This window comes from Watersipora subatra, chromosome 3 (genome assembly GCF_963576615.1).
Source record: "Watersipora subatra chromosome 3, tzWatSuba1.1, whole genome shotgun sequence".
NCBI lineage: Eukaryota > Metazoa > Bryozoa > Gymnolaemata > Cheilostomatida > Watersiporidae > Watersipora > Watersipora subatra.
Genome location: NC_088710.1, coordinates 54,746,987 through 54,771,047, shown reverse-complemented (window position 1 = coordinate 54,771,047; position 24,061 = coordinate 54,746,987). Strand labels below are relative to the sequence as shown.

The 24,061-nt window shown below is 36.2% G+C and overlaps 1 protein-coding gene across 2 annotated transcripts; it reads right to left on the bottom strand.

The window, feature by feature from the left end:
- Positions 1 to 8,077: 8,077 nt before the first annotated feature.
- Positions 8,078 to 23,029, bottom strand: LOC137389788 (GTP-binding protein 10-like). Of its 2 annotated transcripts, none has more exons than XM_068075886.1 (9): positions 22,849 to 23,029; positions 21,978 to 22,093; positions 21,552 to 21,754; positions 20,909 to 21,000; positions 20,601 to 20,745; positions 16,044 to 16,117; positions 10,640 to 10,878; positions 9,438 to 9,561; positions 8,078 to 9,067 (listed from the first exon to the last, which is right to left on the bottom strand). In XM_068075886.1, the coding sequence occupies exons 2-9, from the start codon at positions 22,017 to 22,019 to the stop codon at positions 8,841 to 8,843; spliced, it is 1,146 nt and encodes a 381-aa protein (XP_067931987.1). In that variant the 5' UTR covers positions 22,020 to 22,093; positions 22,849 to 23,029; the 3' UTR covers positions 8,078 to 8,840. The 2 variants fall into 2 exon arrangements, with proteins under 2 accessions (XP_067931987.1, XP_067931988.1); XM_068075887.1 differs by having other exon boundaries at positions 21,978 to 22,084.
- Between the last annotated feature and the right edge of the window lie 1,032 nt (positions 23,030 to 24,061).

Genomic DNA, 24,061 nt, shown 5'->3' with positions numbered 1-24,061 from the left:
TACAAGACAAACTGCTGTACCACATTCTCTGGATCCTTTTACAAGCGCTAGCTAGCAATTTTCTGCATTGCACCATCAATTTTTTCGTAGAAAAAGTAGAAAAATTGGACAGGAATGGACAACTTCTTTTAGCCTGCTAAAAACTTCCAATTCATTACGTTTTAAATTTATTTTCAAGTGTACAGCACCATAATTAGCATTGATACGTTTTTGCCTCATCTCTGCTTTACTCGCTACATGTACCAGCTAAAGCCACGTTACTCCAAAGGTATGTACATCCTGTATAGAAAATAAAATTTTATTTTTCTTTTCGGTAGCCATTAAATGGTCAAGTGTGCGAGAGGCCACTTTCTATAACTGCATCGCTCGGCCTTATTGATTTAGGTTGAAAAAGGTCTCAAACAGACAGGCTAAAGTTTATAGTGAAAGTGAAGATAGGAACTGCTGAAGGATAAAATTTCGTGATAAAAAGTTGAAGTTCAGTAAAATAGTTCAAAATACATACTAAAACTTAGTTTTAAGTGTAGGTTTAGCAAGTTAAACTTACTTGAAGTGAATTCAAAGTTTATGTTATGCGTACCTTTTGAAGGCAAGAACTCCTTACCGTACGTACTGCATTTGGTACACACATTATAATTTTGCATTTTATTGCAGATCATAACCATTAAAACACACTAAATACAATACAGTTACTGTAGGTAACTATAATTATTAAAGTTAACATACTATTTTGTTGCTAATTGTCAATATGTACACATTTTTATAAAAAAAATAGACGATTTTTACCAGGGGGGTTTGCATTGTATAATTACAATGGTCTCTATACCCCTACATACGATTTTTTCACCATACGATGCCAACCCTGGAACGAATTAACATCGTATCTCGAGGGTGCGCTGTACTAAGCAAATATTGAACCCAATTTACTTTGTATGTTAAACGTTTGTATTTATTTGAGCTATAAAAACTAAGAAGCATGATGAACATTTTATGGATGGTTGTGCTTGATAATGGATTATAAGCGGTAGCCAGCTTAGTAAGGCTTGTTTTGTACTATGAAAATCAGTTTATCACTTGAATTCAACTACTGAGCTATGAATTGAAGAATTACGAATGGTTCTCAAATTTTGGTCCAACTAAATAACCATCAAGAAACATGAAGCAAATCATGCGGTTACAAACACCAGCAATGGTAAATAGAAAGGTTCAGTACAAATACAATGAGGAACTGTTTACTTTTTAGTTCTGATTTCATTTTCATCTATGTTAGTTTCCATCCAAAGTATTATCACATTTGCACTCTTTACGTATTCGGCACAAACAAAGTAAGGCTTACATATTGGATTTCTCAAATACTACTTCATCTGGCTTGTAACTGATTGTTTGCATAATGTTTACGTTTAACTCCACAATGCAGAATTGTTCTGTAATTAGAAATTTTGCTTAGTAAAAATGTTAGTTTTAGAGAGGCTTTAAAATGTTTTTTAATCCAACCTCCAAATCTTAGCACTTGAAAAATGTGAGCTCTGCAGCACAATTATAACTAAAATAACAGGCATGTACAAAGTGGTTTTAAAACCGAGTGATGATGTTGTCATCAAGATGGCGAACGATGAGATTAGCTCACGATGTGAAGTTGCTTGCATCTTCGTTGATGCGGAATTGGGCTACAAAACTCAAATAAATGTACCCGAATTCCCAGTTTATAACGTGCATGCCAAAAATAAAACAAAGTAAAGCAATTAGTTGATTACGTAAATTTTGTTATAAAAGCTTGCAATATAGGTATGTAAATGCCAAGAATGGCATCACAAGTTTTGCTTATTTAACAGGTATTCATACCAAATTCAAGTTTTACGATAAAAACAATAACCACACAATAATATATTAAATGTTTCAACACATATAAACTTATTTGCAATTAACTTCAGTTATTTATTATTACTAATAGTTTAAAATTTTTGCTTCTGTATAGGAAGATTGTTAGTAACGAGAGACATGGGCTGAATGTTCGGATAATACGTTTCTGTAATGTATATCCGTCCTGTGAGCGCGTCGATAAGGCAGTTATATCGAATAGTTGCAGTGTTGAAATTTAACGTTTCAGATAGATTACGAGTTGTCTTTTTGCATCTACCAAATCGGTAGAAGGTAGATAACTCTTTGTAAAAATTGAAAGCCGTCTGCTATCTGCCATAGCTATCATGGGCCTATCATGGTTCTATTATGGGTTGCACCCAAACCCATAAACCAGTGGCCACCAGTAAACAATCCCTAAGCCAATAAACAATAAATATTCTCCCAGAAAACATTTTTCATAGCACAGACATTTCTTTCATCAGGTAAAATCTCTATCCGCATAAATTTGAATTTCGTTTTATTAATTGCATATAAAACCAATGGTTTCGAAATTGCAAGAACATAGATTAATACTGTAACTGTCCTCACTTACAAGCATAATCAAATTGGATGCGTCGCAAGTTGACACAGACAACCCATGTTTAAATTTCTCTTTGATTTTCTTGCTGAATAAACAACCTTCTGTATTTCTTACCATTTCCTATTCTTGGACCTCCTTCTGGCCAACAAGTACCATAATAGCTTCCTTCCAAGAACTATACGAGATATGAAACTCGGAGATATATATGTCATACAATAAGCTTTTTTATTTTTTGTTTTTGAGGTTGTAATTTTAGTCTATACTTTTGATTGTACAAACTTGAGGCCTGCACAATATATTCATATGAATATCTGCAGGATCTATTTATACCGATACCGATACCTACCCAAAAACTTTCCTGTTTAATAATTCAATTTCTGTCCCATTTCTAGCTGCTACACACAAGCAATTTGTGAAAAATACAAGCTTTTATGAGGAACAGTTCAGCTTCTACTGAGCTATTGCTACCGATTGGTCAGGATTTTTAGTGAATGTAAATCACCATCTCTGAGCATAGGTAATGGCAACACCTTTTTTCAACAAAGGCGACGTGCATGACATAAGTTTCTTATAGCGCCAGCCATCATGAGTTCTACAATGAGCACTATAATAATGAATGTATGTAGGTTATCAATTCTATCAAGATCCTTTATTCATTTACCGGTATATAGAAGCTTCACATGTTTAATGACTAGAGAAGGTTGTTCAAGTAATATTAAAGCAATTTTATAAACTTTTTATACAATAAATTATATCAGACCACTCTTTGCTGTCTAGGCATATCTCTATGTTTTCGGCATCACATATGATCAAGTTGCCAAAAAGTTACCTTCAAAGAATTGCCGACTCCTTTCAAGAGGCAGTGAATTATCATATATATTAATTATAGTTTTATACAAAATCTATGTGTAAATTATTACCCAAAAGGTAAGGATATTGAATTCTATTTCCCTTCATAATATGACTGAACAGAATAAGTTAATCTCCAAAACAAGAAGGAAACATATTAGAACTAGCTGCAAGTCCCAATCTTTGTTTCTCTTTATGAATAATCAGTTTTCTCCATCAATGATTTTATTTGTTTGCGTTTGTTTATCTTCTCTGACACAACTTTTATAGCTTTAGAGTGAAGTTAAGTCAGATGATATATGAGATGAATACATATAATATATAATATATACGCAATTGTACATCCTCGAACAAGATGGTTGTTCAACTCTGTAAGACTCTGAACAATGAAATGCAATAATCTAGCAGCTGTTACGGTATTGTAGAGTGACAGCAGCAGCAAGGTGTGTGCTATAGCCGAGTGCAGCATTCCATCAGATTGCCTTGCTATCGACAGTAGCTGCCTTGTCACTGAAATCAATATACATGTAATTCAGAGGTAAGCTAAATGCAAGTAAGTAATAGACATTGAATACTAATTGTGATTTATCACAGATGGAGTAAGTATGTAGATAAATTAGTATTGTAGTTCTATATATTATTCTTAAAAAAACTGTCCTACAGTCACATTATTCATTTGCACTACTGCCATGATTGGTTATGAGAGATTTATACATTGAAAAGATTTGGTTTCTTTATCCAACATTAAAATGTTTCAACCCTTGAGCTCAGAGACATAAATGAAGCAACTCAGGTGTTGCAGATAGCTAAAAACAATAAGAAATAAGGATAATGAATATAATTGCTGACTAAGGTGTTCATAGAGACAGTTGACAGTAGGTAAGCGTTTATATACAATTATTCTTATCATTCATCTATATCAACAGGTTTTTGTTTGATAGCACCCACAGAGGGCTCTGCCTCTTGGACGTTTTTATTAAACCTTGCATTCTAGGATGCCCTTTATCATTCCACCTTTGACTTAATTTATTATTCAGGCAATTCTCAGCCTACCCTTTTGATGTACATGTCTGGCATAAAATGACAGATGTAGAAATGTGTGCCAAAGTGTGCCTCGGGTAGCCCTTGCTATTGTATCAATGGAACACGAGAGGTGGGAGTGAGGCAACGTGAAGGCAACTACCCCAGCATTAGCTCATGAGCATAATCAATAATTTATATATCACTTGGTCATACTAGACACTAGTATAGCACTCCACGCGCCGAGCGCTCCGGTTTCTTCAAAGTATACCACTGATTATCAGAGCAAACAAAGCTCACGCGCTGAGTATCAACTCATTACTGAAACAACAGCGAGCTTCGAGCTGCTATTGTAGCATTCTAATGAGAGCAGAAAGGAGGAAGGATAAAATGACCTCTATCTAAACAGACAGCTCTTTATCAAAGCTTTCTCCAACTCGTCTGTCATTATCACATAAAAGAAGGCAGCTGTAAATACTCTACGGATTTAGTAATAGATATCGCAGTAGCCAGTATTACAGAGTTATCTATAAGCTGAAGGTTTGATATGCGAGCATCCTACGGTGTATGTTTGTAGCCGCCATCCACTAAGAGGAGAACAAGGTTGGTCTAGCATACATCCATTGCTTAGCGTTGATTTAGGATTTTATCATTACTTCAGGAAACACAAAATTGTGTTTGACTTTGTGTCACAACAATCACCTTGTACGAAATATGAATTTTAAATATAGGTGTTGCAATCCCTGAGAGAGAACTCGCCCAGCGTCAAATTTGTGTCTATACAACGCTAATTATGCTGTTGCTCAATAGAGGACAGGCCTAGGTAGTCTACTCAGTAGAGGGCAGCATTTATTTCACTGCTGACAGATCTAGGTAATCTACTCAGGAGAGGGAAGTGTCTCTTTCATTACTGACAGGCCTAAGCAGTCTGTTCAGTAGAGGGCAGCGTCTCTTTCACTGCTGACAGATCTAGGTAATCTACTCAGGAGAAGGAAGTGTATCTTTCATTACTGACAGGCCTAGGTAGTCTACTCAGTTGAAGACAGCACCTCTTTTACTGCTGACAGGCCTGGGTAGTCTACTCAGAGGGCAATAACTCTTTCATCACTGGCAAGCCTAGGCGATCTGCTCAGTAGAGGGCAACAACTCTTTCATTGTTGACAGGCCTAGGAAGTCTTGAGAGGTTTGGGTTCATGTCTTAATGCTACTTTTATAGAATTGCATAAGCTACCAGTTGCGTTAGCTATTTTAGAGGTCATTGCAGCTTAGTAAGCGTCTTAGCTGCAAGTGCATGTACGTAATCACCTTTCCTTTTCGTTCATTGCTTTTGCTCCGACACACCGAGTTCATGGAAGAGTCCTATAATTCTATTGGGTGGAAAGTATAGCAAATTTCTAAATACTTAGAGGGTAAAGTGGGTGTAGCAAAGCATGCTATATGTAATGTAATAATGTAATGATCCTATATGTGCCATACCCATTTCTCAGGCATGTAGCTTTCTGCCATTTTGCCAGTCTGACATTTTATCTCCCAAGAAGCGACTAACACGACACTCAAAAATTGCAACACTACATGTCTGTATGCTTTCTACATCAACATTCAAAGCAGCATATTTCGGTCTTCCAAGTCATAAAATATTCCACAATGCAACGTTGGAATATAATGAACTTAACATTTCTAGCTGTATTGACAGGCGTGACTGACACGATTATCGTTGTGCATATTTAGCAATGCTGTAGTTCACTATTAAAGTATAAAAAGGCATGTACAGGGCATACATACATCTATGTGGCATATATAGTTTATATATAATGTATGTACAAAGTTTGTAGAGTGTCTGTACAATATGTAGAACATACACTCAGTGTATATACAAGATGTATAGTGCATAGCCAGTGTGTATAGCACGGTGTTCATAGCGAATAGACAGTGTGAATAGTATACAGTATATTCGGTGTAGTTTGTATGTCTAGCGTGTATACACTGTATAGTTTATATACAGAGTGTATTGCAGACAGTAAAGTACAATTAACATTGCAGCATTGCTCCGGTAGACCAAGGCGGTCAAAAGATGCCGACATGGTCAATGTCAAGCCCTATAAGGTTTCATTTTCATGCTAATTACACCTCACACCAAGGAGTACTGGTTTATGGCTGGTTTAGTTTTAGAAAGTTGCTAAATTAAAAGGCAAAAAATATCTCTAAAATATAAATACAAGCAAAATTTGATGTGTTCCAAACATATTTGGCAGCCTAAGCCCAGTAGCATAATGCATATGGATATCAGGACCAGTAATGCATATGCAAAGACAATGTAGTAGCATTACACAAGGGCAGGAAGAGATTTACAGCATAGGTAACCAAGTATACAGTATAGGTGACAGAGTATACAGTATAGGTAACAGAGTATAGAGTATAAGTGACAGAGTATAGGTGACAGAGTATACAGTAAAGGTAACAGAGTATACAGTATAGGTGACAGAGAAACAGTAGGGCAGCAGACAAAGGCAAGTGGAAATCTTGTGAAACAGTCAGACAACCATACATGAATGTGCAGTTTCTTAATGTATATTAGCAGACATAAAGGATGGGCCACTCTCCAAGCTCGGTATGCCGCACACATTCATGGCACATGCTATACTTGATAAAGGTGTGCCTTTAGCTTGTATACTAATATTGATCTAACAGCATTGAATTTCACAAGGCCATTACCTTGACTTGCTTTAACAGTTTCAAGGAACTTTATAACTTCATACCAAGAGCATTTCGCTAAGGTGAATGTCATGTTACGGTTATAGACATCCCTGAAATTCTTTCCGAGTTTTCACTTTCGAGAGATTAAGAATATTGCCTGAAGTTGAATTGGAATAGAAAAAGTTGTTTAAACAGAGCCATAATCAATAGATCTCGAGAAGCCGAGGCTACTCTATCCCTAGAATACTCTAGGGTGCCACTTCCCCAGAGGCTTGCAGATTTAATTATTTTTCTACCACAAACCATTGAATAATGCATGCACTGGGATGAGATTGAGTAAGTAATGAGAATGCTAAGTTTGTATGATGCATATTTACATGCAGCTCGACAGGTTAGTGTTGAACTGCATGTAAATATGCTCAACACTAACTCAACACGTTAGTGTTGAGCTCACACTACCAGAGTTTCTAGCACATGCGCAAACAGGAGAAGGTAATTGGAGTGAACCATTGCATACAACGCATCACTTATTGGGAGGATATTGCCTCTCATAAAAATGTTAAGGCATTTACTCCGCTATAAGGTAACTATATACAGGTATATACAAATCTAATAACGATGACTATTTTTTAGAAACTGTGATGACGACTCCAAAAAGAGGGACATCAATTGAAAGAGATAATCCGTTCAGACCAGGAGGAGACATCGAAAAGGAAGTAGATGTCATCTTGCGCAGCTCAACTATTTCTGCAGACACAATAACAATAGTAGACCCCAGCAGTCCGCAATATAAGAAAAGTAATGGTGTATCACACGCAGCAAATGAGACAGCGGGTGAGGATGACATCGATGGTCAACAAGACAACAATGAGCAGGTAGTTGTAAGTGTCAACAATGAGGATATGGCTGATATAACAGACAGCAATGATAATTTAAGGAATGACAAAACAGCGGTTGCTGCTCCAGTCGAGCACAATGGACGCTCAGCGGAAGAACCTGTCAATCAGGAAACATCTGACAAGCCAAAGACTAAAACAAAGAAAAAAGCTAAAAAAACCTGTAATATTATATAGCGCTACAAATATTGCTGTAGCTACAGCGGTCACAGACAGCTTTCAAGATGATCAACACAAATCTTATGCGAAGGTTAGATTAAGTCTGAAAAAGCGAAGAAGAATTTTCTAGTGGTAGTGGGGTGCGCGTAAAAAGAACGCAAAGCTTGGCTAAGCTATGACAACAGCTACAATCAGATCTCTAAAACAGACTTGCCAAGCATTTTAAAAGTGTGTTCATTATACAAATGTCCAGCCACAGTACTACCAATATGTTCATAATTTTAATGCTTGGAAAGTCGGTCAAAGCAGTGATCAGTTTCATATGTAACATAAATGATGTTAGTGAGCTAGTTGCAGAAGGTATATGCGATGTAACGAGATTTTGTATGAGTCAGATGTTATTTTTTACGTAATGCTAAAAATAAAGCTAGACTTATCTATAACGATTAGCAATTGCTAGAGGCTAACAATAAATTAGTGCATACACTATACTGAATAAGGAGACCAGATGGGCCCTTTTGATGGGTTAATATATAATTGAGGGCGGGCAAAAGCTATGTTTACACACAAACGCATTAGCAGTATTGCATCAGCCAAGGTAATACCTAGCGTGAGTCGTGGGTGTGGAGACCCGGCGAATACACGCTTTACCTATCAACATAATCTTGCAAGGGGATTCCTTGGCACAAACCACTCTTCTTGTAATGTAGATTTTAACCTGTCAGCTTTTGAAAATTGCGATCAACTGAAAAAGTGTTACCGCTGATCCTAATAAATATGTTTTAGGTCACTTTAGTGTCTGCCAACTCAGTGTTACTAAACTGTACGAATTGTTGCAATGTGTCCTGCATCTCATAGCTGTCCTCTGCATAAGCCTCCTCGATCGTCTCCCGCAGGCTAGCCTTGACCTCTTCTATATTGAAGCGTTCGGCAGCGGACATTGGCAGAATAGACTTGAATTCAAACAATCTTGTCGGACGTAACTCCTCAGGAATTTTCAACATATGCTCTGTCAAAATCAATTATTTCATATATGGGTGATCGTGAAGCTGACAGGATATTTTGACATTAGCATGACGTTTGTTTATATCTGTGATAAGCTGTTACATGTAGGAACTTAAGAGACAAAGTAATTTCCTTGAGTTGTTCCAGCTGAAAAGGATGTTGCAATAAAAAGAACTGTTCTTTGAGGCAATAACCATGATTAAGTGCATGAATAGGGTTAGACTTCCATCAATAAACTCTAAATGTGTTTTCTCAAAGATTTCCTTATGAAATAAACAAACAAACATCCCTATTGGTCACGGGTAGCCACACCTCATCGATTGTACAAATGGTACTGGTAATTACAGCATTTGTTCTAAACAGGAAATACCAACCATGAGCTTTTGTAACCATCTCCAGGGTTCTGTCATACTTCTCTGAAGCCCCAGGTGTATCCATTTTGTTTATTACTAGAATTTGAGGCTTGTCAAGCAAGGCAGGCTTATACAATTCGAGTTCCTGACAACAAATATAACCAGTGATGTCTTTTTTACATTTGATTGAGCGTAATGGAGCTACATATGTACCTGAGCAATGGTTCTAATGGCACATACATACAGTGACACCATACAAGAGCAGTTACACTCAGGTAAGAGAAAGGCTTGTGAAAACAAGCTCAACGTTCTCAGTAGGTTATGACTTTCTTTGTTTAAAGTCAGCAGCTATTAAGAGGGCAGCGCTGACATGGTCACAGCTGGTCCACAAGATGAAGGTCAAATCTTCACCCATGTACATAGAGAAAAAGGTAGGAGCTGAAACTTGACAGTCGTTATAGAGATGATATATATTCATTAGGTAGTCAGCCTTCATAGAATTAATACCCCTCAATTGACTTGAATATCACAGGGGCATTAAGAGTAACAAACGTTCATACAATTAACCCAGTTTACGCTCTGTCTCCCAATCCAGCTGCTGCATAACACTGCTAGGGCGGATGTGAGGCAGTGAATGTCTGACAGATTAATATACTTTTACCACATCAACGCAAAAAAACTTTTGCAAGGAATTCTTCCTTCAGATCTATTATACAATAACTAAAACACCAGCATTTGCGTTTAGAGAAAAATCATTAAACTTGGGGTCACAGCACTGTAGTGTTAGCGGGAGCGCTGCGCATAGCAGCTACCGGGAAGCACAGTAGAAAATATATCCGAAGATTACGGCAACAATTGCCTTGCGTAAAGATCAATAAGCGAAGACTTAAGTTGATAAGATATAAGGAGGCTGTTACGATTTCTCAGACGTCTGAACAAATAGTGGCAGCACGGCTGTCTATCTGACCCAGCGCAAATATAAAAGAGCAGGACTCTTATAGCTAAGTATTTCTATCAGAGCGGTTGGAGGATGAGTGCATATTCTAACTTGAATATCCTGGCATTTCAACGCTCATAACTAGAGCACTCGCAATGCCAGGAGAGCAATTAAGCCTTCTAGCATACCGGAGTAATAGGCGAACTGCGAATCACTCTCGTTTTATTAATAATATTCGGGAATTAATAATGCTCAGGGAGTATGAGAAAATGAAATATGGTTTTACCTTGTTTAGAAGGATCACTGTTTCAAATGCATCCCTGAACTGGCTTCTTCCATCCAACACGAAACCGTTAACATCCACAACAACCAGTAGAATCTTGGTGCGTTCAACATGCTTGAGAAAATTATGTCCCATGCCAATATTCCTGTGGGCTCCTTCAATTAATCCAGGGAGGTCAGCTATACTTATTCTTCGGCCGTCATCGTAAAAGCTGATTCCAAGTTGCGGTCGGAGTGTTGTAACTACCAAAACATATCGACTGGTTATTGCGAGTTACCGTCTCATACACAACATCTAACATACCGTAAAACCTCTATTTGAACTCCATAGCGCTCCATTTTTCAACCCTTCAATTCGATAGAGGGTGACACTGTAATTTTCGACTAGCTCGGAATTTTGGGAAGGTAAATTTAATCCATTCATGGGCAAATATATTTTGCACTCTCCTTTCGGCAGATCGACACTAATGCCTTTTTACGTATGTCGCAGTATCAGACCGAGTTATACAAGAAACTACTTTGATTATAAAAAATTCTCTCGGGATACAGTTATTAATTATTTCGACAGTGTCACTTTCAGTTTTTATAAAAAAATTGTAAAGCTTTGGAGTTAGAAAATGGACATAACATTTTTAAGTTTTAAAAACTTTTTAACGTTTTAATGTTAAAATACGCCATAACAATGGCTTCTATTACGCCGTACAATGTTCCTGAAGAGTATTCACATCATTCTTCAGAACATTTTAAAGTCTGCAGATCAGAATGTAAACCACATTATGGACGAATTTGAAAACAATGGATATGATTTAGACCTTAGTGACTTTGAATCAGAGTGTAGTTCTGATGATTGTGACTATTGATCTTCTTAGGTACACAGTCACTAAAATCGTGTCAATCACAACAAAAACAATGAAATAATTAATTATTATTGATGTAACTGAGTCATTAGTACCAGTAACCAATAATATGTCTTTTTTGCGCTTGTACTTGAGTAACGGCTCTAATGGTACATACGTATGTGCATGTACATACAGTGACACCATGCAAGAGCAGCTACACTCAGGTAAGAAAAAGGCTTGTGAAAACAAGCTCAACGTTCTGAGTAGGTTATGACTTTCTTTGTTTAAAGTCAGCAGCTATTAAGAGGGCAGCGCTGACATGGTCACAGCTGGTCCACAAGATGAAGGTCAAATCTTCACCCATGTACATAGAGAAAAAGGTAGGAGCTGAAACTTGACAGTCATTATAGAGATAATACACTAAATAAGTCAAAAACTACCATAATTATTTTGAAACTGTGAAGGGTATGCAATGGAAATTCAAACATTTCTTGTGTAGGCCTATATCATCACATAGCCCTATATCATCACATAGCCCTATATCATCACATAGCCCTATATCATCACATAACCCTATATCATCACATAGCCCTATGTCATCACATAGCCCTATATCCTCACATAGCCCTATATCATCACATAGCCCTATATCATCACATAGCCCTATATCATCACATAGCCCTATATCATCACATAGCCCTATATCATCACATAGCCCTATATCATCACATAGCCCTATATCATCACATAGCCCTATATCATCACATAGCCCTATATCATCACATAGCCCTATATCATCACATAGCCCTATATTATCATATAGCTCTATGTCATCACATAGTCCTATATTATTACATATCCCTACACGATAGGAATATGAAAGCATCCAAACTTTGGAATACTGACAAATGTTCCCAAGTCTTTGCTGTTAGTTTGGAACTATCCTGTGGTTTTAAGATATACCCTACAGGATGAATTTATTCGCGGAGTTATATTTCGCGAAAATTGTCTTTTCATGCATATTCGCGGATGAATTTATTCGTGGCTGAAAACTGCCACTCTCTAGGAAAAGTTAACTCTATTGCGGCTAGTAATAGAGTTATTCCTACGCATGCGCACACCGCGTGTTCCGGTTTATATTTAGCTTACAACAGCGAGGCGATCATGCTAAGCTACGGTAAACAATTTTTGCTGCGTCCAGAGGTTTTCACGAATATTCATCGCTTTGGAGGCCTTTGATAAGCCAACAACTTGTGGTAAGTAATGAGTTTTTTGCATTTACTAAATTAGTTGAATTTTACTTTGGCTCTTCGGTAAAACGCAATACTTATTTTTCCTATCCCTACCGCTTCATTATTTGTTTTAGTGTGAGAGAGAGATTTTTCATCATACACCGAAGAACAATGATTGCAAGGGTGGTAGATGTCATTTTTAGAAGATCACCAATCATTCAGGGAGGTCTGGAAATTGAGGTTAAAGTGACCGCAGCTACTTACGAGAAGAATATATCTGTTTTTAAAAAAGGAACAAAAACGCCTTTACGATCACAAATCTTTGGCCAACCGGCAGAACTTTGCAATAGTAAGCCACGAGGAGAGTTGTGATGATAACTTCCTTACCAGCCATGTAGTAGCGAGAGAATCACCTTCAACATCTACCCAAGACAGTGACAGCGACAGAGCTGCTATTACCAAAATAACTAGTCAGAAAGCACCATTACACGCTAGTATTCACATATCAAGAGTACCAGTGTAATTTTATTGCTAGACAACCGCCATATGGACTAAACTGTTTATATTTACTTTATTCATCGTGTAATAAATTGGCATGAAAATTACGAAAAAGACTTTCCGCCATTAAAGCGAAAGAACAACTCGTTATCAGATCGTGGTGGCCCTGAAAAGGGCCAGAGGAGTGCGCGTGGCTTGTCGGTAGAGAAGTTGCAGTGCTTGCAATTGAGTGCCATGTTGGATGGTGCCTAACAATGATTAACCTGGGCTTATATATATAATCGAATAATTTAGATTGTGACGTAAGCCAACGGTTACCAAGCACCCAAGGCGCTCGCTAGGATGAGAACAGGCTAGACTACGCCAGCTAGATGAATTATAAGGCAACCGCTTTCTTTGACTCCCAAGCAGAAAATTGCCTAAAAATAGAGAAAGAAAATTTGTTGATTGTTTGTTGTATTACTAACTCTTTTTCTATATTAACTAAGGCATTACAAAAATGTTGCCAAATTTTTATGTTTTATATTTACTTGTAAATAGCATTTGTTCTTGTAAAAATTTGCTGCCTTTTTGACCTAGAAATTTCAACTGTCTGTATCCACCAATGATATGCTGTGTTTGGATCTGCTAGCTTATATAAACAGTTGCTTGTGCATTTGAAGAGCAGTGTAGATTTGGCTAGCTTGGTGTGGCATACAACATTATAATAAAATTATTCAAGTACAACACATCTTCTTGTGTATCTTAGACAGCTTAGCTTAATAGTGGCGCTGGTATATACATAATCTGCTATCGGCTATAGTATATTGAGTCTGTGTTATCGGCTCTTTCTGGAGGTGCGCTGGTATATACATAGTCTGCTATCGGCTATAGTATATAGAGTCTGTATTATCGGCTCTTTTCTGGATGTGCGCTGGTATATACATAGCCTGTTATCGGCTATAGTATATAGAGTGTGTATTATCGGCTCTTGTTGGAGTTTTGCTGGTATATATACAGTTTGCTATCGGCTGTACTATATAGAGTCTGTATTATCGGCTCTTGTTGGAGTTGCGCTGGTATATATACAGTCTGCTATCCGCTGTACTATATAGAGTCTGTATTATCGGCTCTTGCTGGAATTGCGCTGATATATAAACAGTCTGCTATCGGCTGTAATATATAGAGTCAGATTGACCGGCTCTTGTTAGGGGTGGCGTTGTAATATCCACAGTCTACTTCGGCTGTGTGATAGCGAGTCGGTATTGACAGCTTTTACGCTGGTAGTGCCGGTAATATAGTGAAGTGACGGGGCCTAAGCTACCATATTCAAGCCTCGGCTCCTGCTAGACCTGGTTCGGGGGTTGCCTTGATTTTACTTCAATCGTTTGTAAAATTTTATTTGTATTTGAAATATTTTATTTGTACACTCAAGTTTGTAATAAATTATAATATATCTATACATGAAATAAAATATATAATTTAATCATGTTTGATGCAGCGATATCAAGGAGTTGTAGTCGATGAAGGGGTCTAGGTTGACTGGTTGCTTCTCTGCCAATATTTCTGCCTTGATGAATATTACTACTTGTCTTTAGTTTTCGTAATCGGAGTAGGTTGTTTCATTCTCAATCTGCAGTAAACACAAAAAAGAAAAAATATTAACGAGTGTTAAGGAAGTACAAAAACAATAGCTGAAGTATTTAATGAAAGCCATCAGTTTTTAAACAAAAGAATTAACTAATGCAGTTGATTATGAAAAAACGTATCTGCACTGCAAATCAAATACATACCATAATGTCCAGATCAGAATCATGATCGTCCTCGACTTCGGTATTAGAGATTGATGGAGTTGATTTTAATGTAAAAAGACTAGGAGAGCTTTTTTGCGATGCTGAAGCCATGCCGAATAACTTGTGAAAACCTTGTATAATTTTGTAAAGTTTGACGCAATGGCAATACAGCTCGAAGCCTGGCGATGATTTTAAAGAAGTTTTGGAACTCGGCTACGTTTAGTACTTCTGCCTAGCGGCTATTTTCGCGATGACGCCATTCTGCTTATCTTGTGACAACCTCGAATAATTTTGTAAATAAATGTGATGCATTGGCAATGATGTTAGCTCATGGCTCAAGCAATGATTTTTAAAATGTTTTGTAACTCAATTACGTTTAGTATTTATATTAAAAACTAGGCTAGCGACTAGTTTTCAATTTGATGCAGTAGTTATTCTCTCTTGTGATTAAAAATAGAACTAATCATTCACGGAATTTAATAATTCGCGGGATTGACTGTTCGCGAAATCGCGAATTTTTATGACCAACGAATATTTTCATCCTGTAGGGTAAGATAATGAATTGTTGCCTACTAGACTCTGTTGATACATGAATACTCTTTTAAAGTTTGTTTCACATTTAAAACCATTAGTATTAATATCATTAAATTCATTATTTGAAATATTATTAAACTTAATATTTTATGATAGGATTACTGAGTAGGTCATCATCCATTTTCACAATGTAAGAAATTCACTAATGAACCAAATTTTCCATATTTCACACTCACATCACCTGCACTTAGCACTATTGATTACTTTTAAAATATTTCTATAAGATAACCAGATGATAACTGGACAAAAGTACTAAAATTGCTGGTTTTGTGCCTTTATCTGCTGAGATTTTAAAAGCTCTTGCAAGCATGCAGATATGCCTATCGTCTTTCTCTAGCACCCCTCCAACCCACCCACCCACCCTCCCAATGATTTAAAGTGGAGCATCCCTAGCTCCATTTCCAATCATTTATACATCTAAAAAACTGGTATACTTTGAACTTCGTTCAAAGTATACTTGTATATTCACTTACATGGATAGTCAGCAACTTTGGGCTTGGCTCTAGAGACAGCGCTGAGGAATGTTGACTTGCCTGCATTAGGAAACCTACAATTTTGTAATAATTAACTAAGAGGATCGGTTCCAGCATCAAACTATTTCAGCTTTCTGATGAGACAACTCCACACTAGCACGTTATCACTATTTACTAATAATGACTACTACTGAATACCTGGTGTTGCTCCGGTAATAAAAAAGTTTTTGCAACAAAAAATTAATTTTATTTAACATATACAACATTAAGTATCTTAACTTTCATTATGTGAAGATGTTTATTTATGGATTTGAATATTTGTAGACATATGTCATTACCCCATCACCCAAGAAGTGAATGATTGCAGGTTATTTTCTTTGAAAGCATTAGATTGTGTAACTTTTCAGAATACATGTTCGTATTTAACAGATCAATTTAAAATAAAAACTATAACTGAATATGAAAGTATTTTGTAATTGAAACTATTAGAACATGTCTGAAAAAATGTTAGATGACAAATTAATAGTAATATTAAAGGAAGATTGGAAACCAACTAAGTGAGAATAACAGTGATAGGAAAATTAACAATTTTTAAACTTAAAACACTGTATTCAAATTATGTTTAAGAAAATGCAACTCTGAAATAATAATAATAAAATGAACTTCACGAACTTATGTTATAAACTTGTACATGTAATATTATAAAAGCTTTATAAATGTAATAATTATTTATTGAATATAAGGAGTGAGCAACAGCTGATACTTATAATCTTACATAATGGCACAGTAAAGTAGTAATGTAACTATGTTTGTTCTAAAATATGAAATCAATGACGAATTACGACAGCGCACCCTCAGGATACGATTACCCTGATATACGATTTTTTCACTTTACAAACTTTACGGTGAGGGTTTCACCTCACCATATGAATTTTATTTCATCATACGAATTCAAGAAAAATTTCGCCCGAGTTCAAATTTGGCAGTCGGCGTGCTTATTATGTACCACGAAATAACAAAGACGAAATGCTGTTGGCCGAAAACATTTTCACAATATTTAGAAGAGACACGATGACAGACTTATTTCATGTCAACATTCCATGTGGGAAATTTTGTGAAAAGTACATAAACGAAAGCAAATATTCATGTTTAGCGTTATACTCACTTTTAGTATAAACTTTTATTCAGCATATGTATATACATGTAACTACAAGTACAGTCAAACATGGATAACTCGAACTTCAAGGGACCGAGCAAAAGTGTTCGAATTATCAGAGCGTTCAAGTTATCAGAGCACTGTCACAAGTCCATGTATTTACTTATTTATTAGTAGATACATGTACATATACAAACTATAATATAAATCAAAAGCACAAATGGCTTGTTTCAAATTAAATGCTTCTAATGTAAAGTTTAAAACGTTTTCATGAAAAAGTATAGAGATTTTTCTATCACTTGAGATTGGTTTGTTGTTTGAGGTGATGTTATTGCCAGGACGTTTTTCAGATTGACATTGGCAAAACTTGATCGTTGTTGAAATGCTCAAAAGAAAAGACATTTTTTTCTTTTGGGGTTTTACCCACGATCAATTTTGCCGTTTTTTCTTGAAGTTTATGCAGATTACCTTACTTTACCTGGGATTCGTTAAAAGCAACACTCCGAGGCAGTTCAATTAGAAGTTTTACGAGGTTTTACGGTACATTCTATATCACTCACGCTTTTTTAATAGATACTTATTGAATGTACACACGTATTCTGTGTTTAGGTCAAACGATGAATAGTTTTTTGTAGCTCAGACAACGTATACGTTTAATTACAACATTTTTAAGACGTTTTAAACATTCAACATTCCGACGTTAATTCAACACGGAATCAACGTCGGAAAACTATTCATCACGGGCTAGCCGGGTCACACACTCAAGGATTTTCGCCACGCACATACAAAACAAAGACAACATGCGATTTTTGTTTTGTATGTGCGTGGCGAAAATCCTTGCGCGCGTGACCCGGCTAGCCCGTGCTATTCATCGTATCACAGTATAAATCAAATTTCACCAAACTTTTAGAAAAGTCGTTGACAAAACTATTTTGCCGATGGTGGTAATAACGACGCTTATGAATTACGAAAAGATGAAGTTTACCTCTATGGCTTTGAATAAAGTGATTTTCTAAAGCGATAACAACCGTTTCGGTACCGTTGGGCAAAAAAACAGTTCGAATTAACAGTGTTGAGTTCGAGTTATCTATAGCAATTTATCATTACGTGGGAACGGACCAAAGGAAATGTTCGAATTAACCATGTGTTCAAGCTATCCGTGGACGAGTTATCCATGTTTGACTGTATCTATATTTAATTTGTTAGCTATGGAATCTGAGACCAATACAAACGTTACAGGACAGAGAAAAAAAATGATTTCCATGACAACAAAGTTTGATATCATAATAAATGCGAAAAAGGCGCCCGTATTGTTAATATTGCCCCGGAATATTGTCGCAACCAATCAACAATTGCAACTAATATTAAAAACCAGAAATCCATGAAAGTAAGCAAAGCAAGCACAAGGAAGACCTTATGACTGACGAAGGAGTTGGAGGTCGTGCACAGATCAGCATTCAAGAGGAGCAACAATTTAGTGGCGAGGAAGTAGAAGATACAGAAAAACCTACATCAGCAGAAGTCAAGGAGGCTATAAGTTAGTATGAAACACTTACTAGGTTCATTGAAAATAAACATCCAGAAAAGGTTCTTACAGGCCGTCTTATGGAAAGCTTGAAGCAGTTGAAGCAGTCTGTGTCGAAAATTGTCGAAAAGCACAGATGAGTGAATCTAACAAAAAAGCTAGAGAAGAAAGCGCGACTGGAAAAGTCCTATTAGAGTTTTTTAAAAAGAATTATTAATTTCAAGTGTTTAATTTACTGATGTGGACTGGTACATAAAAACAATACTGTACAATGCATGAATAACGTATATCATTATTTATCCTCTTTGTGTGTCATGTTTTTCATGTTTTATTCATTTCATTTTGTTTATTTCATTTCTTGTTTAATCATGTTTTTGCAGATTGGCCTGTTTTCTACTACGTGAAAACAAATCATCATATGTATAAAACTCATATATAACTAGCTACTCAAGATAGTTGACGAATCTACATTACCTTCTAGAACTTGCTAAAGCCCTGCCCTCTAAGGTATAAATACGTATAAACTTTTTTATGTATGGTTACATTGATTCTTGTGCACATTTTATACAAAACAAACTACAACCTTCTCTGGATCCTTTTTATGAACGTTGGCTAACTAGCAATTGTCTGCATTGCACCAGCATTTACATTGCACCAGCAAGCATCATCCTCAATAAGTGATCAAGTAAGCTATCTTCTACATTGTACCAAGTTAGCTTGTTTTCTTCGAGCACTCTTTGCACCAGCAGGAAAGCTGCGTCTTCCTGGCCATTCCTACTTTTCATGACCAAAAGTGATGAACTTTTTCTTTGCAAATCAGTAGAACAATTGGAGTTGCAATCCCTTCGACAAGAATAGACAACTTCTTTTAGCCTATTAAAAATTTCATTTCATTACGTATTAAATGCATTTTCAAGTGTACAGCAACATAATTAGCATTGATACATGTTTGCCTCCTCTCTGCGCTACTCGCTACATGTACCAGCTGAAGTCATGTTACTCCAAAGGTATGTACATGTACGTCCTGTATAGTAAATAAAATTTCATTTTTCTTTTCAATGGCCATTAAATGGTCAAACGCGCGAGAGGCGGCTTCCGAAAACAGCATCGCTCAGCCTTTCTTGTCGAATTAGGTTGAAAAAGGTTTTAACCAGACACGTTAAAGTTATAGTGAAAGCAAAAACAGAAACTGATGAGTGATAAAATTTTAGTGGTAAAAAGAAATTCAATAAAATAATTAAAAATACATACTAAAACTTAGCTTTAAGTGTGTGTTTAGTAAGCTTAACTTATTTGAAGTGAATTCATGAAGTTTGAAATGAAGTTTATGTTATACGTACGCATGTCTTGAAGGTAAAAAATCCTTACCGTACGTACTGCATTTGGTACACACATTCATAACCACTAAATACAATACAGTTACTGTAGATAATTATAGTTACTAAAGTTGACATACTACTTTGTTGCTAATTTCCATTATGTACAGCATTTTTATAAAAAATTTTACGATTTTTACCAGAGGATGTTTGCATTGTATAATTACAATAGTTCCTATACCCCTACATACGATTTTTTCCCATATGATGCCACGAATAATACGATGCCACGAATAATCCTGTCAAATTGTAAAGAGAATACGATGCTCTCTGCATATTGGATATATGCCAGTTTTGGTGTTCGCAAGCTGCTCTAGATTATTAGTAATCTTATCTAAATACTATAAGTTATTATGCAAAAATGAGCTTCTTTCGCATTCTTATGCATCTGAGCATCAAACACATGTAATTTTTATTGTACTATATTATTATATCACATAAAGTAGCAAGTAATTTCCACTAAGATAATAAAAAGAGCTCAGTAATATTAAAGCGCTTACCCGACTAAGCCAACATCAGCAAGAAGTTTTAGGTCTACACGCACAGATCTAGCTTGACCTTTTTCGGGTTTGAAGCCATTATCCGGGCCGCCACCGCATCCACCTTTTGCAGCAACAAACTTCTGTTGGGGCTCATCTAGATCAGCTAAAAGACACCTCATTTCATACGCATAGCGCTGTCACACATGCATTACAAAAATACTAAATTATTAAGTACCAACAACTAAAAGCTATTTCTCCCGTATTAGCATGTGCATAGGTTTGACACAGCTTTTCATTGATTAGATGATAATGGTAACAATCCGCACCTAATTCGACACCATTGTCAAGGCTGATGGTTACGCCTACAGGAACCTCCACAACCAAATCTTCTCCATTATCTCCAAGGAGCATCATACGCCTTCAAAATGATAAATATTTAGCTAACTTGAACAGCGCAACAAATAAAAAGCAAGGCGCCAAGTTTCAATTCCAGTTTAATTTAGGTAGAGATTAAGAGTATGACCGCTAACAAATAGGCAAGCTGAGTTTACAAACCTTCACCAAACAACACGTGAGAAAAACTAGTTCCATAAAATTGGATTAAATTAGACACAAGGACTAATGAGATTGAGTATATAATATAATCATTTAGTGGCAATAGTTAACAAAAACTTTAGAATATATTGAATAATTTCGTTTGAACAGGTCAAAAGAAAAGAGAAAGATCAAACGATAATACAGGAAAAAGGTTGCAGAGGATGGAGTTGCCAGAGATGTGGAGCCGAGGAAGATCTAAGAGAAGGTTTACGACGAGGAAGAATACAATGAACCAGAAAAGACAGAGAATGAAGGTACGTAATAAAAACAATTAAAACACTTGATGTACTAAAAGGCAAAAAGAAAGAAGAATAGGGATAAGAAAAAGGTCAGTTAATAATAACAATACTTGAATAATTAGAATTATCTTACTTTGCATTTTTTCCCTGTTTCGCGATAAACCTCCTGTTAGGATTGTCATTCACAAAGCTATAAAGTGAGTCTTTGTTGACAGCAGTAAATATAACATGACCTCCATCTCCGCCAAGCCCTCCATACTTGGGATAGCCTTGACCACCAGACCCTCCCTTTACATAAACTCTCACTCTATCGACAAACTTGCTCTTTCGACTTAGCTGAAATATGTGAACAATAAATAAACTATTATAAACTAGCGATGACCTCGAATGACTATATCAGCAATACATGTATGACCGCTACCTATAATAAAATCCCTTTAAATTGTATTGGAACATGAAGAGTAAGATGTTTTGAGAAAAAATGATGGGCAAAGTCTGCTAAGATCCCAATTTAAATCTGAAACAAATGGCAAGAAGAAACTGCTAAATTTAAACTTACTCCTCGAGGAACTGCCAGCAGGTGCTTTGTCAGTATGACCATAACTCCACTGAAGCTTGAAGATGATGCTTATTATTGGTTTATAGATGAAACACGTGTTTCATCTTCTAAAACAACTAAAAATGGTAATGTAGAAAAAGACTTGACAATCTCCATAAAAAGCTTGGCCTATCGTTACAGGCTGTATGCAATTATGAAATCCAATGCGATATACACAAACTGGCCATAGCAAAATATGACTTTATGGAAATGACAGTAGATGCTCTAATAGTATTTGGTGTATATGGTATGAGCTAGCACACTTTACCTAGCCAAATATTGTACTATTGATTCATAGATCGGCTCTATGTAAGTTAATATAGTGTAGCACAAGTCATTGTTTGGTTCATGTGAATACTGTGTTACTAAGGTTTTTTTCTGATCCAGTGATCTTATCTTAACTTATACCATATTCGCAAAGGTGGTAGCCTTATATTGCAAAATATATAAAGCAACACACGCAGAAAAATCAATCGGTCATCTGGCAGTCTCAATAACTGAAGTTAATAAATGTGCAATATCAGTGGCTCCATGGTATGGCCTTAACAAAGAAAAGATACTCTGCAACGACAATGCACTATGAAAGCTGACAAACTAGAGACCGTAAATGGCGATAAAACCATGTCGTACCATAATTTTCTGCCTCAAAGTAGGCACAACACGCAGGTAAAAACAGAACGCAATGCAGTAACAAATATTTGGCAAATATTTAGGATTATAAAATTATTGGTCAAAATAAAAAATCATGCTTTTAAAATTCACAGTAAAATACAACGACTTCTGTTGGTTAAATGGATCAGAACAGTTAAGTTTAGTTTAATCAGAAGCATACCTGCCAACTCTCACGCATTGAGCGTGAGACTCACGCAATCACCCAAAAGAAAAAATGAAAATGCGTGAGATTTTTGCCCCAATTTCCACAATTTTATATATACTATCATTGATACATCAATTGCCCCAAAACCAAATCTCACGCATTGCCCCACTCTTGGGTTGGCAGGTCTGATCAGAAGGCAAAATCATAGCAATTATATCGCATGCGCTTTATAGGGCCAGGACGATTACGTCGCTGCTTAAACGTTTGTTTTACAACGCGAAACTACTCTACCTATTCGCTGTTGCGCCTCGACTACAATTTAAAATCAGTGTTTTTTACGAAATTGTCTTCTCGTTAAATATGATTACAAAGAACTAATCTAACCAATTCGATAGCTGTGCGGAACAATAGCCGGGTGGAGAATATAACTCAAAATGTTTCGAGCACTTGCCAGTATTCCGATAGCCTGAAGGTCTATTTGTATAAAAACTTTATGACAATAGCAAACTTGTTTATGTTTTGGTTTTGGAGTGTGGAGATAAGTTTCAAAAACAGATAACAAACACCCAGACTTGATTTATATTTACACAGTTTTTACTCGATAAATGAGAAATCTAATAAAATGAGTTATTTTATACATCCAGAGCTTGCTGTCTGTGAGCACTTCAAAATACCATTACTGCTCAAGCGACTAAGAATAATATCATGCACAATAAACATGCTACAAATGTTTATTAAAAGAATTTAGAAAATAGTGTTTGCAATTCAAGAGAAACACAAATTTGGAACCTTTTAAAAGATTTTTACTTGCTTTGTACAAAAATCCTAATATTTATTGCAGCTTTCCACTTGTAGAGAGAGGTTTCACCTTATATGCAGTATATGGTGCAGCCACTAGCATCCTGCATGAATTATCTTGCTAACACGGCTTAGTTAGAGCCAGCAAGTAACTGAAGGTGACTGGCTTAGATCGATATTTATCAGTGCTGGAGTTGAAGTGCCAATTATCAATCATAAAAGTCAAAATCACTCAACAACTGATATGCTGAGTGAGAGCTCACCTAATTTTTAGTATTAACAAATTTCTGTGAAAGTCATGGATGCTCTGCATAAGAAACCTGCAGGCAAAGATTTACATGTTATTGAACAAGACAAGGAAGTTGCTTCATACACATCCTTACATGCAATTATTCATGTAACTAAGGATAACTTTAGAGTACGGTCACTG

What these genes read in the sequence shown, in the direction of transcription:
- LOC137389788 (XM_068075886.1), bottom strand. Translation starts at nt 22,019, where the DNA reads ATGGTCATACTGACAAAGCACCTGCTGGCAGTTCCTCGAGGA. An exon ending in TGACAATGGTGTCGAATTAG is followed by an intron (nt 20,746 to 20,908) that starts GTGCGGATTGTT and finishes GGTGTCTTTTAG; the next exon opens with CTGATCTAGATGAGCCCCAA. An exon ending in CAAAGTTGCTGACTATCCAT is followed by an intron (nt 10,879 to 16,043) that starts GTAAGTGAATAT and finishes ATGTTTTGGTAG; the next exon opens with TTACAACACTCCGACCGCAA.